This window comes from Schistocerca nitens, chromosome 1 (assembly GCF_023898315.1).
Source record: "Schistocerca nitens isolate TAMUIC-IGC-003100 chromosome 1, iqSchNite1.1, whole genome shotgun sequence".
In the NCBI taxonomy this organism is placed as follows: Eukaryota; Metazoa; Arthropoda; class Insecta; order Orthoptera; family Acrididae; genus Schistocerca; species Schistocerca nitens.
Genome location: NC_064614.1, coordinates 1,000,162,711 through 1,000,177,507, shown reverse-complemented (window position 1 = coordinate 1,000,177,507; position 14,797 = coordinate 1,000,162,711). Strand labels below are relative to the sequence as shown.

General features: G+C 41.4%; 1 protein-coding gene across 1 annotated transcript in view; it reads right to left on the bottom strand.

Moving 5' to 3' along the window:
* Positions 1 to 2,580: 2,580 nt before the first annotated feature.
* Positions 2,581 to 14,797, bottom strand: part of LOC126195375 (uncharacterized) — a 117,312-nt gene continuing 105,095 nt past the window's right edge. The window contains exon 7 of the mRNA XM_049933954.1: positions 2,581 to 2,897. Coding sequence (XP_049789911.1) covers positions 2,809 to 2,897 — 89 coding nt within the window. The 3' untranslated portion in view covers positions 2,581 to 2,808. The remainder of the gene's footprint in view (positions 2,898 to 14,797) is intronic.

The window sequence follows — 14,797 nt, the reverse complement described above, 5'->3', positions numbered from 1 at the left end:
TCCTCCCTCGGGAATGGGTGTATGTGTTTGTCCTTATGATAATTTAGGTTAAGTAGTGGGTAAGCTTAGTGACTGATGACCTTAGCAGTTAAGTCCCATAAAGTTTCACACATTTTTGAACTACTGTGGTGGGTGTGAGCTTCGTGTCTGTCTTGCACACGATAATGTGTTTACCACACTGTCATAGTTGTTTACGAGTGTTCCTGTTTTCTTATTCATTATTAAACTTAGTCCTGCACTTTCCGTTTTTGATTTCGTGTTTGCAACTCTGTGATCACCTGACGAGAAGTTCTGCGCTTCCCCCTCCGAACTTCACTAATTCCAACTATAATTAACTTCAACCTATCCATTTCTCTTTTTAAATTTTTCACCTACCAGCTCCATTTAAGGGACCCAACATCCCACACTACAATCAACAGAAAGCGAATTTTGTTTCTCTTGATGACGACTTCTTCCTAAGTAGTCACCGCCCGGAATATTTTATCGAAGAAGATGCCATAACTGCATGCCCTCAGTCATTCGCAGTACAAACACAGCAAGTCCGTTTTTGTTGATGTTACAATATCGTATAAGTCAATCATCCAGACTGTTGCCCCTGCGACTACTGAACCCTAGTTTCTCGTATGTGTGATAAATCCTCAGATGACCTGAGACGAAACAGTATCAGCGCCGTAATCAGCGTCTCAGAAAGAGAGGTAAATTAATCACCCCCACAACTAGTGGAGCGGCACACAGGGATAATATTTCGGCGGGCCGGTAACCCCCTCCTCCACTGTATCACAGCAAGTGGAACGATATCGTTGCAACCCTTGTTCACAGTACGAGCAGCCCTTAGCGGCTCGCCGTCTCACAACTGTTCATGACGTCGCCTTCCCGGCTCAGATCTTTTTTAATATGAGACTTGTAAGTACTGCATCTTTTCCAGTAAGTACAAACTTTAATTTTATTAATGTACTATATACCTAATATGTTTTAGAACAGTTAGTCTAATTCTGAAGACGACGCTCATAGTAGCGTCGTAACCAGGTCAATTATGACTTAATATTTGTGACCGTGGGCTTATTTGTTCTAATATAGTTTTTTCAGCTAGGTAAAACGAATCAATGAGTAATTTTACAACCAACCTCCTGGAATGAATATTTTGTTTGAAAGTAATCAATTATGTTGTTCCACGATGCCACAATACTCTGTATAGTTTGTGTGCAGAAATGAAATGATCGTATGGCGTTTATTGGCCGGGATATCCCCTTCGGGGTTCGGCCGTCGTATTGCAAGTCTCTTTTCAGTTGACGCCACTTCGGCGACTTGCGTGTCAATGACGATGAAAATGATGATGGAGGACACACAACACCCAGTCCCCTGCCGGGAATCGAACCCGGGCTCCCTTGCGTGGTAGGCGGTAACGCTACCACTGCGCGACGGAGGCGGACTTTGTGTGCAGAGAAGAGGGATGAGTCCTATTTAAGCGACATTCTCATTCAGGATTTTTTTGTACTCATCTCATCAGTCTTTTGAATAGTTTGATGCCGCCAGTAGTGAATTCCTGTCGCGTGCCAACCTATTCATCTCAAAGCAGCACTTGTAACCTACCTCTTCAGGTATTAGGTTGATGTATTCGAATCAGTGTCTTCGTGAGAAGAGCTCCAGGATGAGTTTACCGTATTCGCCACCAGAATCCCCAGATTTAAGCCTAATCGAGAATCTGTGGGACCAACTCAATCGGGCTATTTGCACAATGAATCCTGAACCACGAAAGTGTTGGGGGGTTGGGTTCTTTTTGGGGGAAGAAACTAAACAGCGAGGTCATTGGTCTCATCGGATTAGGGAAGGATGAGGACGGAAGTCGGCGGTGCCCTTTCAAAGGTACCATCCCGGAATTTGCCTGGAGCGATGCAGGGAAATCACGGAAAACCTAAATGAGGATGGTTGGGCGCGAGATTGAACCGCCGTCCTCCCGAATACGAGTCCAGCGTGCCAATCTATGCCGGCCGTTGGTGGCCGAGCGGTTCTGACGCTACAGTCTGGAACCGCGCAACCGCTACGGTCGCAGGTTCGAATCCTGCCTCGGGCTTGGATGTGTATGTTGTCCTTAGGTTAGTTAGGTTTAAGTCGTTCTAAGTTCTAGTGGACTTATGACCTCAGCAATTGAGTCCCATAGTGCTCAGAGCCATTTTTTTTTTTTGCCAATCACTGCCAACTATGAAACCTGTAGGCATTGGTTTTGGCATATCTTTACAGCCCCGTCGGTAGCTTCCCGATCCTCGTTGAGTTTCTTCCTGCTCACCTTGCAGCAGTCCACTCTGAACAAGGTAGGTTTTCAGCCTTTTTACAGCTGGTCACATCAGTGTGGCTGGACAGTGTATATTCTTTAAATGTGCAGATAGTTATTTTCAGCGTTACCATTCTGAGATGTGTAGCATTCGCGAAAACTTCATTGCCTCAAAGACATTTTTCACAGATCAATAGCGGTATAAAGCACCTGGTATCAATCCATCACAGGAAATCTGCATGCACTTACCTATTCATCTGCAGTCGAACACCGTATCTTTGACACAGCAGAATGAGGGATAATGAAATGTGTTGTGTATAAAATATCACCTTTATTACAATTTGCGTGAGCGAGACTAACAATTGTAAATCTGAGTGGGCACAGACATGGGCAAAGCTCCAAAGTTTCCATTTTAAGTACTGACTCCTGATGGAGCCACATTACAGGTAATCCACCACGAGACACGGTCACCTCCAGTGGACGCCACCTCGGGGCTTGGTGTGTGGTGCTGGCAGGTGCGGGCAGCGCTACCCTGCGTCTCACACAAACTCGCCCTGCTCGCCTGGGGCGCGCTCCACGATGATGCGGAAGTAGCTGTACACCACCAGCATGAAGTACACCTCCAGACCTGTAACAGTCGCACCACACGCTCCTATTTGCAAACAATACTTATAACTTGCTGCTTGATTTTATAAAGGGTAACACTTCTGTCATACATAGTGTGGGGTAGCTAAAACGAAATGGCGACAGCTAAAGTATTAAGAGCTCTAAACAGAAATATTCCTCAGAAAAAATTACTCAGCACACTGAAATGTCAAAATAAATTTTGGGTAAAAAAAATTTTTTTTTTTTCAAATGTGAGTGAAATCTTATGTGACTTAACTGCGGTCATCAGTTCCTTAGCTTACACACTACTGAACCTAAAATATCCTAAGGACAAACACACACACCCGTGCCCGAGGGAGGACTCGACCCTCCGCCGGGACCAGCCGCACAGTCCATGACTGTAGCCCCTGCACCACTCGGCTAATCCCGCGCGGCTTTTGGGAAACCACAAGCAAAGTTTGGTAAGAGAATCCCACTGTTAGATGCAGGGGAGAGAAAGGTGATGATGATCCCTTATCCACCCCTGAGGAAGGAATATGTGTACCCCATTGTCTTCTCTAGAACAAATCACATGTACAACTGTGAGGACGTTTTCTAAATGTTTGTGTAACATATACCTAAGGCGGGACGGGGGTACCAGCCCGGTATTTACTTGTGAGATGTGTGAAACCGCCTAAAATCCCAGTCCAGACTGCAGGCTCAGAAGCTACCGTTAATGAGAGAGGCGGATTTGATTCGGGACAGAATCGCCTGACAGTTTAGCCTGTCAACGCATTCTGCTATACGGGCTGGTAAGTGGACAGAAATTATGGATAAAAAGCGTGCATTGAGGATGTGTACAAAAGGCTCGAACTGTCTGCTTGCATGATAGATCAAGAATTGTGTGATGAATTGGAGGACACAGGTTCCAGCGTCAGAGAGTCAAGAAGAATAGATAACTAGTCTAAATTTCTTCAGTCGTAGTGGGAAGTGCTTCATCTATGAGCCTGGAGACATGCCGTCAAACTTTCGGAAGAAAGTATCATCCATACAATCAAGAAGACAGCAAGGGGTGATATGTGTTACAACTAGAAAAGAAACTGGTGGGTCAGATGACGAATATTTTAGAAAAGGTAAAGAAAACAGATGCAGTTCTGAGGTTGTGCATAATAATGGAAGGAAGACAAGAAAAATCAAAATGCTCCCATAGGATTTTTCTACCTAGAAAAGTGCATAGCAACTACCACTTTACGGAAGGGGTGCGGGGGTGGGTGAGCTATAATAGAAAGAAAAGAACTTTCAGAACTGGTATTTAAATTTACGGTGAAAAGACATCATTGTAAATTCAGAGTGATAACATTGCTGTCATCAGCGAAAAGGAGGAAGCATTACACGATCTGTTCAATGGAATGAACAGTCTCATGAGTTCAGAATACGCATTGATGGTAAACTGAAGGAAAACGAAAGTAATTAAGTGCAGCAAAAATGTGATTAGCGATAAACTTAACATCTAAATTGAGGAGTACGTAATAGATTATGTGAAGGAATTCTGTTACCTTGGAAACAAAATTACGCATAGGGGACGAAACGAGTAAGATGTAGTAGAAGACGTAGAATAGCGCATGAAAAGAGGTTTGTTAGTATAAAATAATACCCTTAATTTCATACAGAAATTCCTGAAATTTACATGTAGAGGATAGCGTTGTATGCTAGTTAATCATTGATTGTGGGAAAAACGCTGAAAAAGAGAATTGAAGTGCGTACGATGTGGAGTTACAGAAAGATACTATATATATTATAGCATATGAAAACTGTAGGTTCCTCGAAGAATCGACAAGGAAACCATTCGGTGGGAAGCCCTAACTAGAAGAAAGGAGACACATGTGTTAAGACGTCAGGAAATATCTTCTGTGTTTCTAAAAAGATTTGTAGCGAACAAAAAGTATAGGCAAGATAGATATCCTGCAAATAACAGAGGAAACTGTTTGCACAATACGTTGTGCGTACGTGTATTTAACATCAGACGTTTATGTCCCGGTATGAAGATAACGGTTTAAGCGATGGAAACTAGCAATCAATTACGGTTTCTACATTGCGATAATGTTTCTATATTGCGATCTTGGCAAAGTAAGGATTGGTAACAAAATCTTCAAGCATTCAAATCCCACAAAAGCCAACAGGAAACTCCATGGGCTGGAAGGTCTTCCCTTGTCAGTGATTTGTAATACAGCTCTAGCTTGCCACTAACATTCTTTTAGCAACGAAAGCTTCAATGGACGTCAGAAACGATACTTTACTGGTGGTAACACCGGAAGCCGTGTTGAGAAGTAAGACAGTAGACCGTGAGTGTCCTACGAGACAGTCCGAAGGTTACACAAATCACACCTCAGCATTCGAAGAACATTCTCATTAGTATCTACATTTTCTCGATAGCACATCCATAAGACTTTTTATGGAAAATAAAAAACATATCTGGATTTATGCACGAGATAGTTGCTGCTATTTCCACACAACGCAGCACCAACGACAACGCTCCTACGCATTGCAACTGTAAACGACAACTTTTTTAAACGACTGTTGTGGGTTACGTAATTTGGACATGACTTCATAATCATTTATTTACCGTACGGTTTTAAGCACAGTCTTAAGTAGCATATGCAATTTACAAACAGACATGTGAAATTTTAACATAATCAATTGCGTCTTTCGTTGGCATCAGGAATTCGTTGACAGTTTCACAATATGCCCTGTTCGGACATTTTGTAGACAATATGGCGGGCGGTTCGCCTGGCTGTTCCACAGTCGCATTTTGGAGATGGAGCCCTACCCCATCTATAAAGGGAGTTCACGCTTCTGTCATTATTGGTGCGTATTCTGTTAATTGTTGTCCATATTCTGAGCGATTATGGGGGTTTCTTTCTTATGACGGGAAAATTCTGGCAGAGTAGAGACAGCCTTTAATCCAGTATCGTACCCATGAGTCGGTTAAACTGAAATGAGACGTGTATCTTTCCATGGATATTTTTGCGGTATAGGTGCTGCAAAATATCTGTTAAAATTACTGTGATAGGGGTGTTTATGAAATTCTGTTACTTTTGAATACAAAGGTTCGTAATAGTGCTATGTCAAGGATGAAACGTTGTTTTCATAAAATTTTCAAAAATGGTTCAAATGGCTCTGAGCACTATGGGACTCAACATCTTAGGTCGTAAGTCCCCTAGAACTTAGAACTACTTAAACCTAACCTAAGGACATCACACACACCCATGCCCGAGGCAGGATTCGAACCTGCGACCGTAGCAGCCTCGCGGTTCCGGACTGCAGCGCCAGAACCGCACGGCCACCGCGGCCGGCCATAAAATTTTATTTCGCTTTCACGTTGCACTGTGAAGCATATTTGGCTATGACCGATTTGTGAGTACATCCTTTTGGGTATGGCTAAAAGTGTGTTAATAGCCCTGTTCGTGGTTTTAACATGTAATTGGCCTGAGGTGCATAGAATTTTGCACACACCGGTTTTTTTTAGTGAATGACAAACATTTTTTACAGATATGAGCAAGTCATATATTTTTAAAGATGGACTTACACAATTTTTAATCCCGTATATCTCAAAGACGTTTCCAAAGCCATTTAACTTGTTTCTAACGAGATTAAAAGTGGTGGCTATTGTTACTCATTATCGCTGGAATTCATTCATCTTGCGAACAGTCGTTACCGTTTCATTTCGTCATTAATCATTTTAAAAGTTAATAGTAGGTAATTGATCTGTAGGTAATAACAAGTAAATCAGCTCTCGTATTTTGTTTACTCTATCCACCAAAGTTTTAATAAACATCTCTTCTAGTCTGGATTGGGTGAAATCCTTATAGGCGTATCGATCTGTGCTTGTTGCTTTTCTGCACACTTTGTAACTTAATGATCCTTCCGCACGTTTGATTACATGGATGAATATCTGAGGACATATTACTAATCAGACCTCAAGAGACATAGAATTTTAGATGAATAGCGAAATTCATAAACTGCTTAAATTTTAATTTATTTGAACAGATAGCAAGTTTCACTTTTACTTACACCATCAATGTAAAAGAGGAAAATAAAAATAAAGTTCTTTCATATTTTGTGAAACATAAACATGGACCTATTACATACAAAAGGAAAAACAAGGAAAGTTATTTCCTTATAAGCAATTGGGCAGAAGACATATAGTCATCACCATGTACGTCTGTGTCACCAAGAATGTGAATTTTACGGCTCTTATCTATCAGGTTCACTGGTATCCCCTAGAGGTTAAAACGACGGCATTTCTCAGAAAGCTCCTCACTTCAGAAGAGATGTTCAGTAGTCTCTCTCATTTATCACCCACCCACTCATACGGAATAATCTCAGGTAACATTAGGAACCATTAAGAGAACTATGCAACCAAATTTCTAACCAATGACCTTTGTGTTAAACGTCTAGATTGCTACTATTTGACTTCGTCGACGCGGAATGGTAGAGGGATGCAAATAAGCGAGACCAAATGTTCAAATGTGTGTGAATTTCTAAGGGACCAAACCGCTGAGGTCATCGTTCCCTAGACTTACACACCACTTAAACTAACTTATGCTAAGAACAATACACACATGCATGCCCGAGGGAGGACTCGAACCTCTGGCGGGAGGGGCCACCCAATCCGTGACATGGTGCCTCTAACCTCGAGGCACTCCGCGCGGCAAGCAAGACCATGTGCGACAGAAAAAGTAACTTACTTGGTAACAGAAAGTGCGAATTTCGTGAGTCCTAGAAATATCATATTACTTCAATAATGGTACGAATGAAAGTAAATCATTTGGACAAATGTAATATTGAGATATTCTCTTGCGATGCGTTTATCTTTCCGATAAAGAGGGGCCAATTTATAAGCAATTAGAGCTTTCTTGGATACGAAGCCATTTTTCTTTATTCTTCTCGGTGGCTTTAGAACTAATTTGCTGTATTATGAATATCATTTCCTGCTTCATTATTTTCGGTCCAAGACGTCATTCACGACGCTACCTTTCTGCTTCATAGCACGCGTCCTTTTGTGTTAATTACCTCTGCATAGCTAAAAGTTCGCCTCCAGTACATTTTATGGTATGGCCAAAGAAAAGCGACGTTGTGAAGAAGAGCCAACAGCGCCCCAGAAGTGGTCAGTTATCTCTTATTCGAAGAAGCCAGTGGATGGTGTCTCCTTAGATCATTGCTAGCTAGAAAAACTATACACAGCTATCTTCATTTTTCATCTAATGGAAAAATATTGTGCTTTAGAGATTTTTTTAATAACTGGTATCGTGAAAATGTTTTAATGTAATGTTGCTCAACTTGTGTCGCCAGAACCAAAGGGAATGTTAAGTGGCTGGGGGTTCTTATGCAAATATAACACAATTTATAAAAGGATACAAAGAATCTAGAGCGTATACAGACTAAATAGCGACCAAAGAACACAGTCTCAGAAAAACAAAATACGACTTATGAAATAATACACATAATCCATCTTTAATTGACTTGCCCCAATATAAACAATCATTGCTCGCTGAGGGGCACAACCGAATATACAGTTTAACAACACGTTACTGCGTAGAACACTAGACTGAATACTAATAAATGAGACCCCCTGAATACACTCAGGCTACAACAAAAGGGTGTGAATTAAGGTACACAAATAACAATAGACTTTCAATACCACATCTCATTCTACAACCAAATAGCAAAATTTCCAAACCAAAACCGTCACTACTTAATATTAAACAGACAACCAAGAGCTACAATATTCGCAGTGGAACCAACTATCCATAGAGTTTGTTGCACATAGAATAGTAAACCAGTGAAGCCCAGTAGCAATGACATTTTAATGTTTACTAGGCACTCTTCCTTCAGCTAGTACTCAACTAGGTAAGACCTACCCTAGCTTCATGCACTACTGCCAGCACTTACCGCTGTAAACAGACACTCTTCTAACTGTCGTACTCGCATACACGCTTCATAACTAGAGCGAAGAGCCGAAAAAATTGGTACACCTGCCTATACCGTGTAGCCGCCCCCCCCCCCCCTCCCGGGCACGCAGAAGTCCCACAACACGACGTGGCATAGACTCGGCTAATGTATGAAGTAGTGCTGGAGGGAATTGACACCATGAATCCTGCGGGGCTGTCCACAAATCCGTAAGAGTAATAGGGGATGGAGATCTCTTCTGAACAGCACGTTGCAAGCCAATCCAGATATGCTCAATAATGTTCATGTCTGTGTAGTTTGGTAGTCAGCGGAAGTGTTTAAACACAGAAGAGTGTTCCTGGAGTCACTCTGGAGCGATTCTGAACGTGTAGGTGTCATATTGCCCTGTTGGGATTCCCCAACTCTGTCGGAATGCACAATGGATATGAATGGATGCAGGTGTTCTGACAGGATGCTTACGTACTTGTCATCTGTCAGAGTCGTATCTAGACGTATCCTGGATTCCTTATCACTCCAACTGCACGCATCCCACACCATTACAGAGCCTCCAGCAGCTTGAAAAGTCTCCTTCTGACAAGCAGGGTTCATGGATTCAAGAAATTGTCTCCATTCCCGTACACAGTCATCCGCTCCATACAATTTGAAACGAGACTCGACCGACCAGGCAACATGTTTCCAGTCATCAATAGTCCAATGTCGGTGTTGACGGGCCCAGGCGAGGGGCATAGCTCTGTGTCGTGCAGTCATCAAGCGTACACAAATGGGCCTTCGGCTCCGAAAGGCCATATCGATGATATTTCGTTGAATGGTTCGCACAGTGACTATTACTGATGGCCCAGCATTGAAATGAGCAATAATTTGCGGAAGGGTTGCAATTCTGTCACGTTGAACGATTCTCTTCAGTCGTCGTTGGACCCGTTCTCGCAGGATCTTTTCCTGGCCGCAGCGCTGTCGGAGATTTGATATATCACCGGATTCCTGATATTCGTGGTACACTCGTGAAATGGTTCACACGGGAAAATCTACACTTCACCGCTACCTCAGAGATGCTGCATCCCATCGCTGGTTTGCTGACTATAACCCCGTTCAAACTCATATCTTGATCGCCTGCGATTGTAACAGGAGTAACCGGTCTAACGACTGCGCCAGACACTTGTTGTCCTATAAAGGTGTTGCCGACCGCAGCGCCGTATTCTGCCTGCTTACATGTCTCTGTGTTCGAATATGCATGCCTATAGCTGTTTCTTTGGTACTTAAGTGTAATTCATCACTCTCAGATTCACTACATTTCTTGGATTCACTTAGCCCATCACAGGTCGCTACCCAGGCGAAACGATACCCTCGTTGACAGAAAATGTCTATAAATCCCGTCCGTCCGTCTAGCAGGTTGTGTTGCTGCGCTGCCAAAGTCCCTGCTCCATCTTTCCAGGACGTAGTCCTCGACATCCAAGCTGCTAGTCGTGCCGCTTTCGCTTTCTGATTCCCATCTGTCTTCACTCCACAGTGTCTGCCCCTAACCGACCGTTGGTGGTAAGTGGTAAGGCAAGGATAGAACGAGCCAAACTTGAGCCAAACCTAGAGGTTATTCTGGGAAGTCTGTCAGGTCAAAGAGGGTAAGTCTTCCCCAACCCTGGTGCTATTCTGCAAATTTTTCATGAAGCACCGCGCCCTCCTCCCCCTAGCGAAACAATGCTACTGAATGCCGAATAGTGCTATTACTACTAAAGACACCGACCTACAAGAGGCTATGTAGAATAACAGGTGTCTACAGTCAAACCTAAGGCGATAAAACACAACAGACTGGAAATTAACTATTTTCCACAACTAATGTGTAGCAGTATTGTAAACAGTTTGCAAAATACGTAAGCAGCATAGGAAGTGCAATGTTTATGTACACATATTTATTAAGTTAATGCCCAAAATTCTACAGAATCTCAATACTAATAATAGCTGACATTCGAAAATGTAGGCCTAATAATTCTACGACGTTTTATAACAAGAAAAAAAAGTGCATTTATAACAAGAGAAAAAGTGCATGACAGCAAGAAAAGAAAGAAATAGGACATTAAGCAGGTAAATAGACTAACCGAAAGTAGCTAATCAGGCCTCAAGATGATGTGAACCACAAGACAAATTTTCCACGTTCAAATTGTTCTGAAGCATCATTTTACAAAAGAGAAAGATAATGAATCGTGTTAATCACTAGAAAAATTTAAACGACTTTATTGGTTGAAAATAACTGCTGTTGTTGCAATTGACAAAGACCAGTAGGAAGCGAAATAAAATAACAGTAGTTTACAATCAGAACTACAGTGGTAAGGCTCTCTAAAACTCTTACAGACTGTACTTCCTATATTATTTTACACGTCTAAGAAGTCACAATATTCTAAAGTGCGTAGCAAATGTAAAGTATCGGCTGTAGTTGTTATTAACCAGGTGAGGGTGTAGTTGGGTCAGTTTGATCCTGCTCAATTTGTTTTGTTGGCAGTTCGTTGTCGCACAACTGCACATTGTCAAAGTTCTCAGTAGCTGTAATTAATGAACTCCTCTCCCTAATGCGTGCTCGCACTCATTCAGCTGCCACCCGTGAAAGGAGATAAATGAGTGCAAACGGTAAGAGGGTATTTGTGACCCTTCCACAGCCGCGAAGAAGTATCTCTGTGCCATTTTTCCGTTTATCTTTTTTCATGGATATTTTGTACTTTTTGGTGTTTTTAGTCAAGTGGACAACGAAGAAATGGAGGCTGAGCGTATAATTCGTTGGCTGGTGTAATTACCAGACAGTGAAAACGACTTTACGGCAAATGACAGTGAAAATGAAGATTGTGTAAGTGAGCACAGTGGCAATAGTTATGTTGAGCAAGATGCAAGTGAAGGTAGTGACAAAGAATATAATATGCCACTAAATGAGCGCTGCGTTACCAGAACTAGTCGAGCGACCGGAAAATCAGGTACGCAATTCATTTTATTTTGGTAAAGATGGATCCAAGTGGTGCAAAAATCCACTTCAACAACAAGTTTGGACCCGTTCTGAAAATATCATCAGGGAGGTACCTGGTGTGAGTTTAGTGGCAAGACAGAGCTTGAATGCTGGAGTCTGTTTTGCAATGAAAATATTCTTAGTATTATCTTGAAATACAAAAACTTTCAAACTGCAAAAAGGGAAGCAGCTTGTGAGGTAGTTGCGAATCAGTATTTTATGAAGGAGACGACCATCAGTAAGCTGAAGGCTTATATAGGATCGTTGTACATTGCTGGATTTTACCGATCTGGAAGGCGGAACACCGGTTTGGGCTTTAGATGGATCGCATTGAAATATTTCGGCTGACCATTGACACGGCAACGTTTTTATTTTATTCAAAGTTATCTTCGCTTTGACGATAAATCCACACGTGAAGAAAGAAAACGGCTGGACAACTTAGCACCAGTACGACAGATATCTGATATATTGGTTGAAAACTGCAAGAAAGCCTATGAACTAGGAGACTATACAACCATAGATAGAATGCTGCTTGCATTCAGAAGCAGATGCAAATTTAGACAGTACATTCCAACAAAACCAGCTAAATGTGGCATAAAAATATTTGCCTTGTTCGACGCAAAGAATTTCTATATCTTAAACCGCGAAATATATGCTGGAAAACAGCCAGAGGGGCCGTTTCCACGGAGAAATACACAATTTCTTTTGGTGAATCGGCTGGTGCTACCCATTTAAAAAGCAAGGCGTAACGTGACTTTTTATAATGGTTTACGAGCTGTGAACTAGTGTCACATCTGCTGAAAGAACACGAGCTAATTTCTGTGGCAACAGTGCGTAAGAACAAGAGGCAAACCCCTCCTGAATTTTGCAAAACTCGTGGTAGAGAAATCTACTCAGCTAAGTTCGGTTTCCAAAAGGATATTACACTTGTTCCTCACATGCCAGAGAAAAACAAAGTTGTTTTGATCATATCTAGTCTTCACCACAATGCTCAAATTGATGAATTGACAGGGCATAAAAAGAAACCAGATATAAATATGTTTTATAATTCTACGAAAGGTGGAACTGACGTTGCAGATGAGCTGTCAGCTACTTATGATGTAAACCGCAAGTCAAAAAAATGGCCTCAGACTGTCTTTTACGCAATACTGAATATGGCCAGCATAAATGCTGCTATTCTTCAGTGATCAAATAACAATAAAAACCAAAATCGTCATAATTTAAAAAAAAAAAAAACACTAGCACAGTGAACACCTGAGTGCCCAACAAGAGATACCTCAACTGCCAAGCACTTTGCGTAAGAGAATCAGAGAATTTAGTGGAGAATCTTCACAAGAATCGTCTGCCAGAGTCCAAGATGTACGAAAAAGATGACAAGAGTGTGCCTATGCTATCCATCGTAAGACACCTCACGTTTGTGAAGGTCGTCATAAGTACATTTGACAAGAACACATTGTTCCATTCTATCAACAATGTGCTATGACATGAGATGATTAACAGCTTATGTGAAAAGTTTATTGTTCATTTTGTGTTCGAAGAAGATTTATCTCGTAAATAATTAGCAAAAACTCAGAATTACTGATGAGAATGTATGGTTTTGCAGATTTTAAAAAATATGAAACGTTAAGAGCGGTTAAAATGATTATTTGGCAGACTTTATGCAAAAATTAAGTAACAACGCATTTGTACGCTTAATGATGTTTATGTCTATGAAAATCCTTTAATTAATAAATAAATCATAAATTTAATTCCCATATTTTGCCAAAAAGTGACCATAAATTTTAAAAAAATACAAATGAAGAACAGGGTCATGTGACCCCCCACATCCTTGATGTACCCTTTTTACACCTCATCCTCGCCCTCTTAAATATGTAACGTGCGTACTTCATACGAGCAGCAGCATTTCGGGAAATTATAGATTGCGAAAATATAACTTGCAATCAAGTACGCTACCCAAACACACGCGAAACACAGCTGCATTACTATCGTTGGAAGGAATAAGGTATTTTATTACGAAATATCACTTAAACTGCACTGTATGTAAACAAGTGAAAAGGACGGCCAACGACGGTAGCAGTGAAATATGTGACATTTTGAGAGACATTGTTTGAATCAATAGCTTGGGCGCATGTTTTAAAGTGATGTTATTCTCTGTAACATACAGATGTGTAGATGTGTTCTTAAACTTAGCAGGTCGCAACCGTAAACGACGTTAGATTTTCTGTCTACTCTCGATCCTGCTACAGCTGAAATATACGCGTAATATCAAGTGCCCAACTACTTATGTTAGAACTTCCAGCAAGCAAAGCTCTAACAAAATGGCAGTAAATATTACAAGGTGTGGCACCCCAATATTGCAATGTGACAACATGACAGTGCCGGTTTTGCAGAAACGAAGACATAAGCGTCATACTAAACAGTAAACAGACGAAATAACGTGATTACAGCAGTATTAGTGGGGGTAATTGCCAATAATTGTGTAAGTGACGTAATTATGTTATGTAATACAGAGTAGTGGAAAAGAAAGATACAAGACATTAAGTGCAAATCCAAACAGTGTTGCACGGGCGTCAAACGCATGGTCAATGCCGCAGTGGTTTCCATCCAGGTAATACTATGTTCCTTAGCCATGGGAGACGTACAAAGTTTGCTGTAGTCACACGTCTCGATACTTTATAAAAAGCGATTACTGGAGTGGAGCACTTTTTACTGATAAATTGTGTTAAATACACTCAGAGAGTCTTGGTGAGGGGTCAAAAGACACGATACATCCTGTTCTCCGTTATAAGAGTTTACTGTATCCTTTAATTGGATTCTAAATGTGGTGGTATTCTGTCCCAATACATACCACCTACAAGTAAAGTTCCGGCGATAACAACATAGTATTCGTTTGCAGAGTTTAAAAGTGATGGAATGGCAGCTTGTAACGGAAATCTGGAAGTGCTCCATGATAGTCTGCAGTCATGTTTCAGTTGTGAGCACAAAGAAGAACT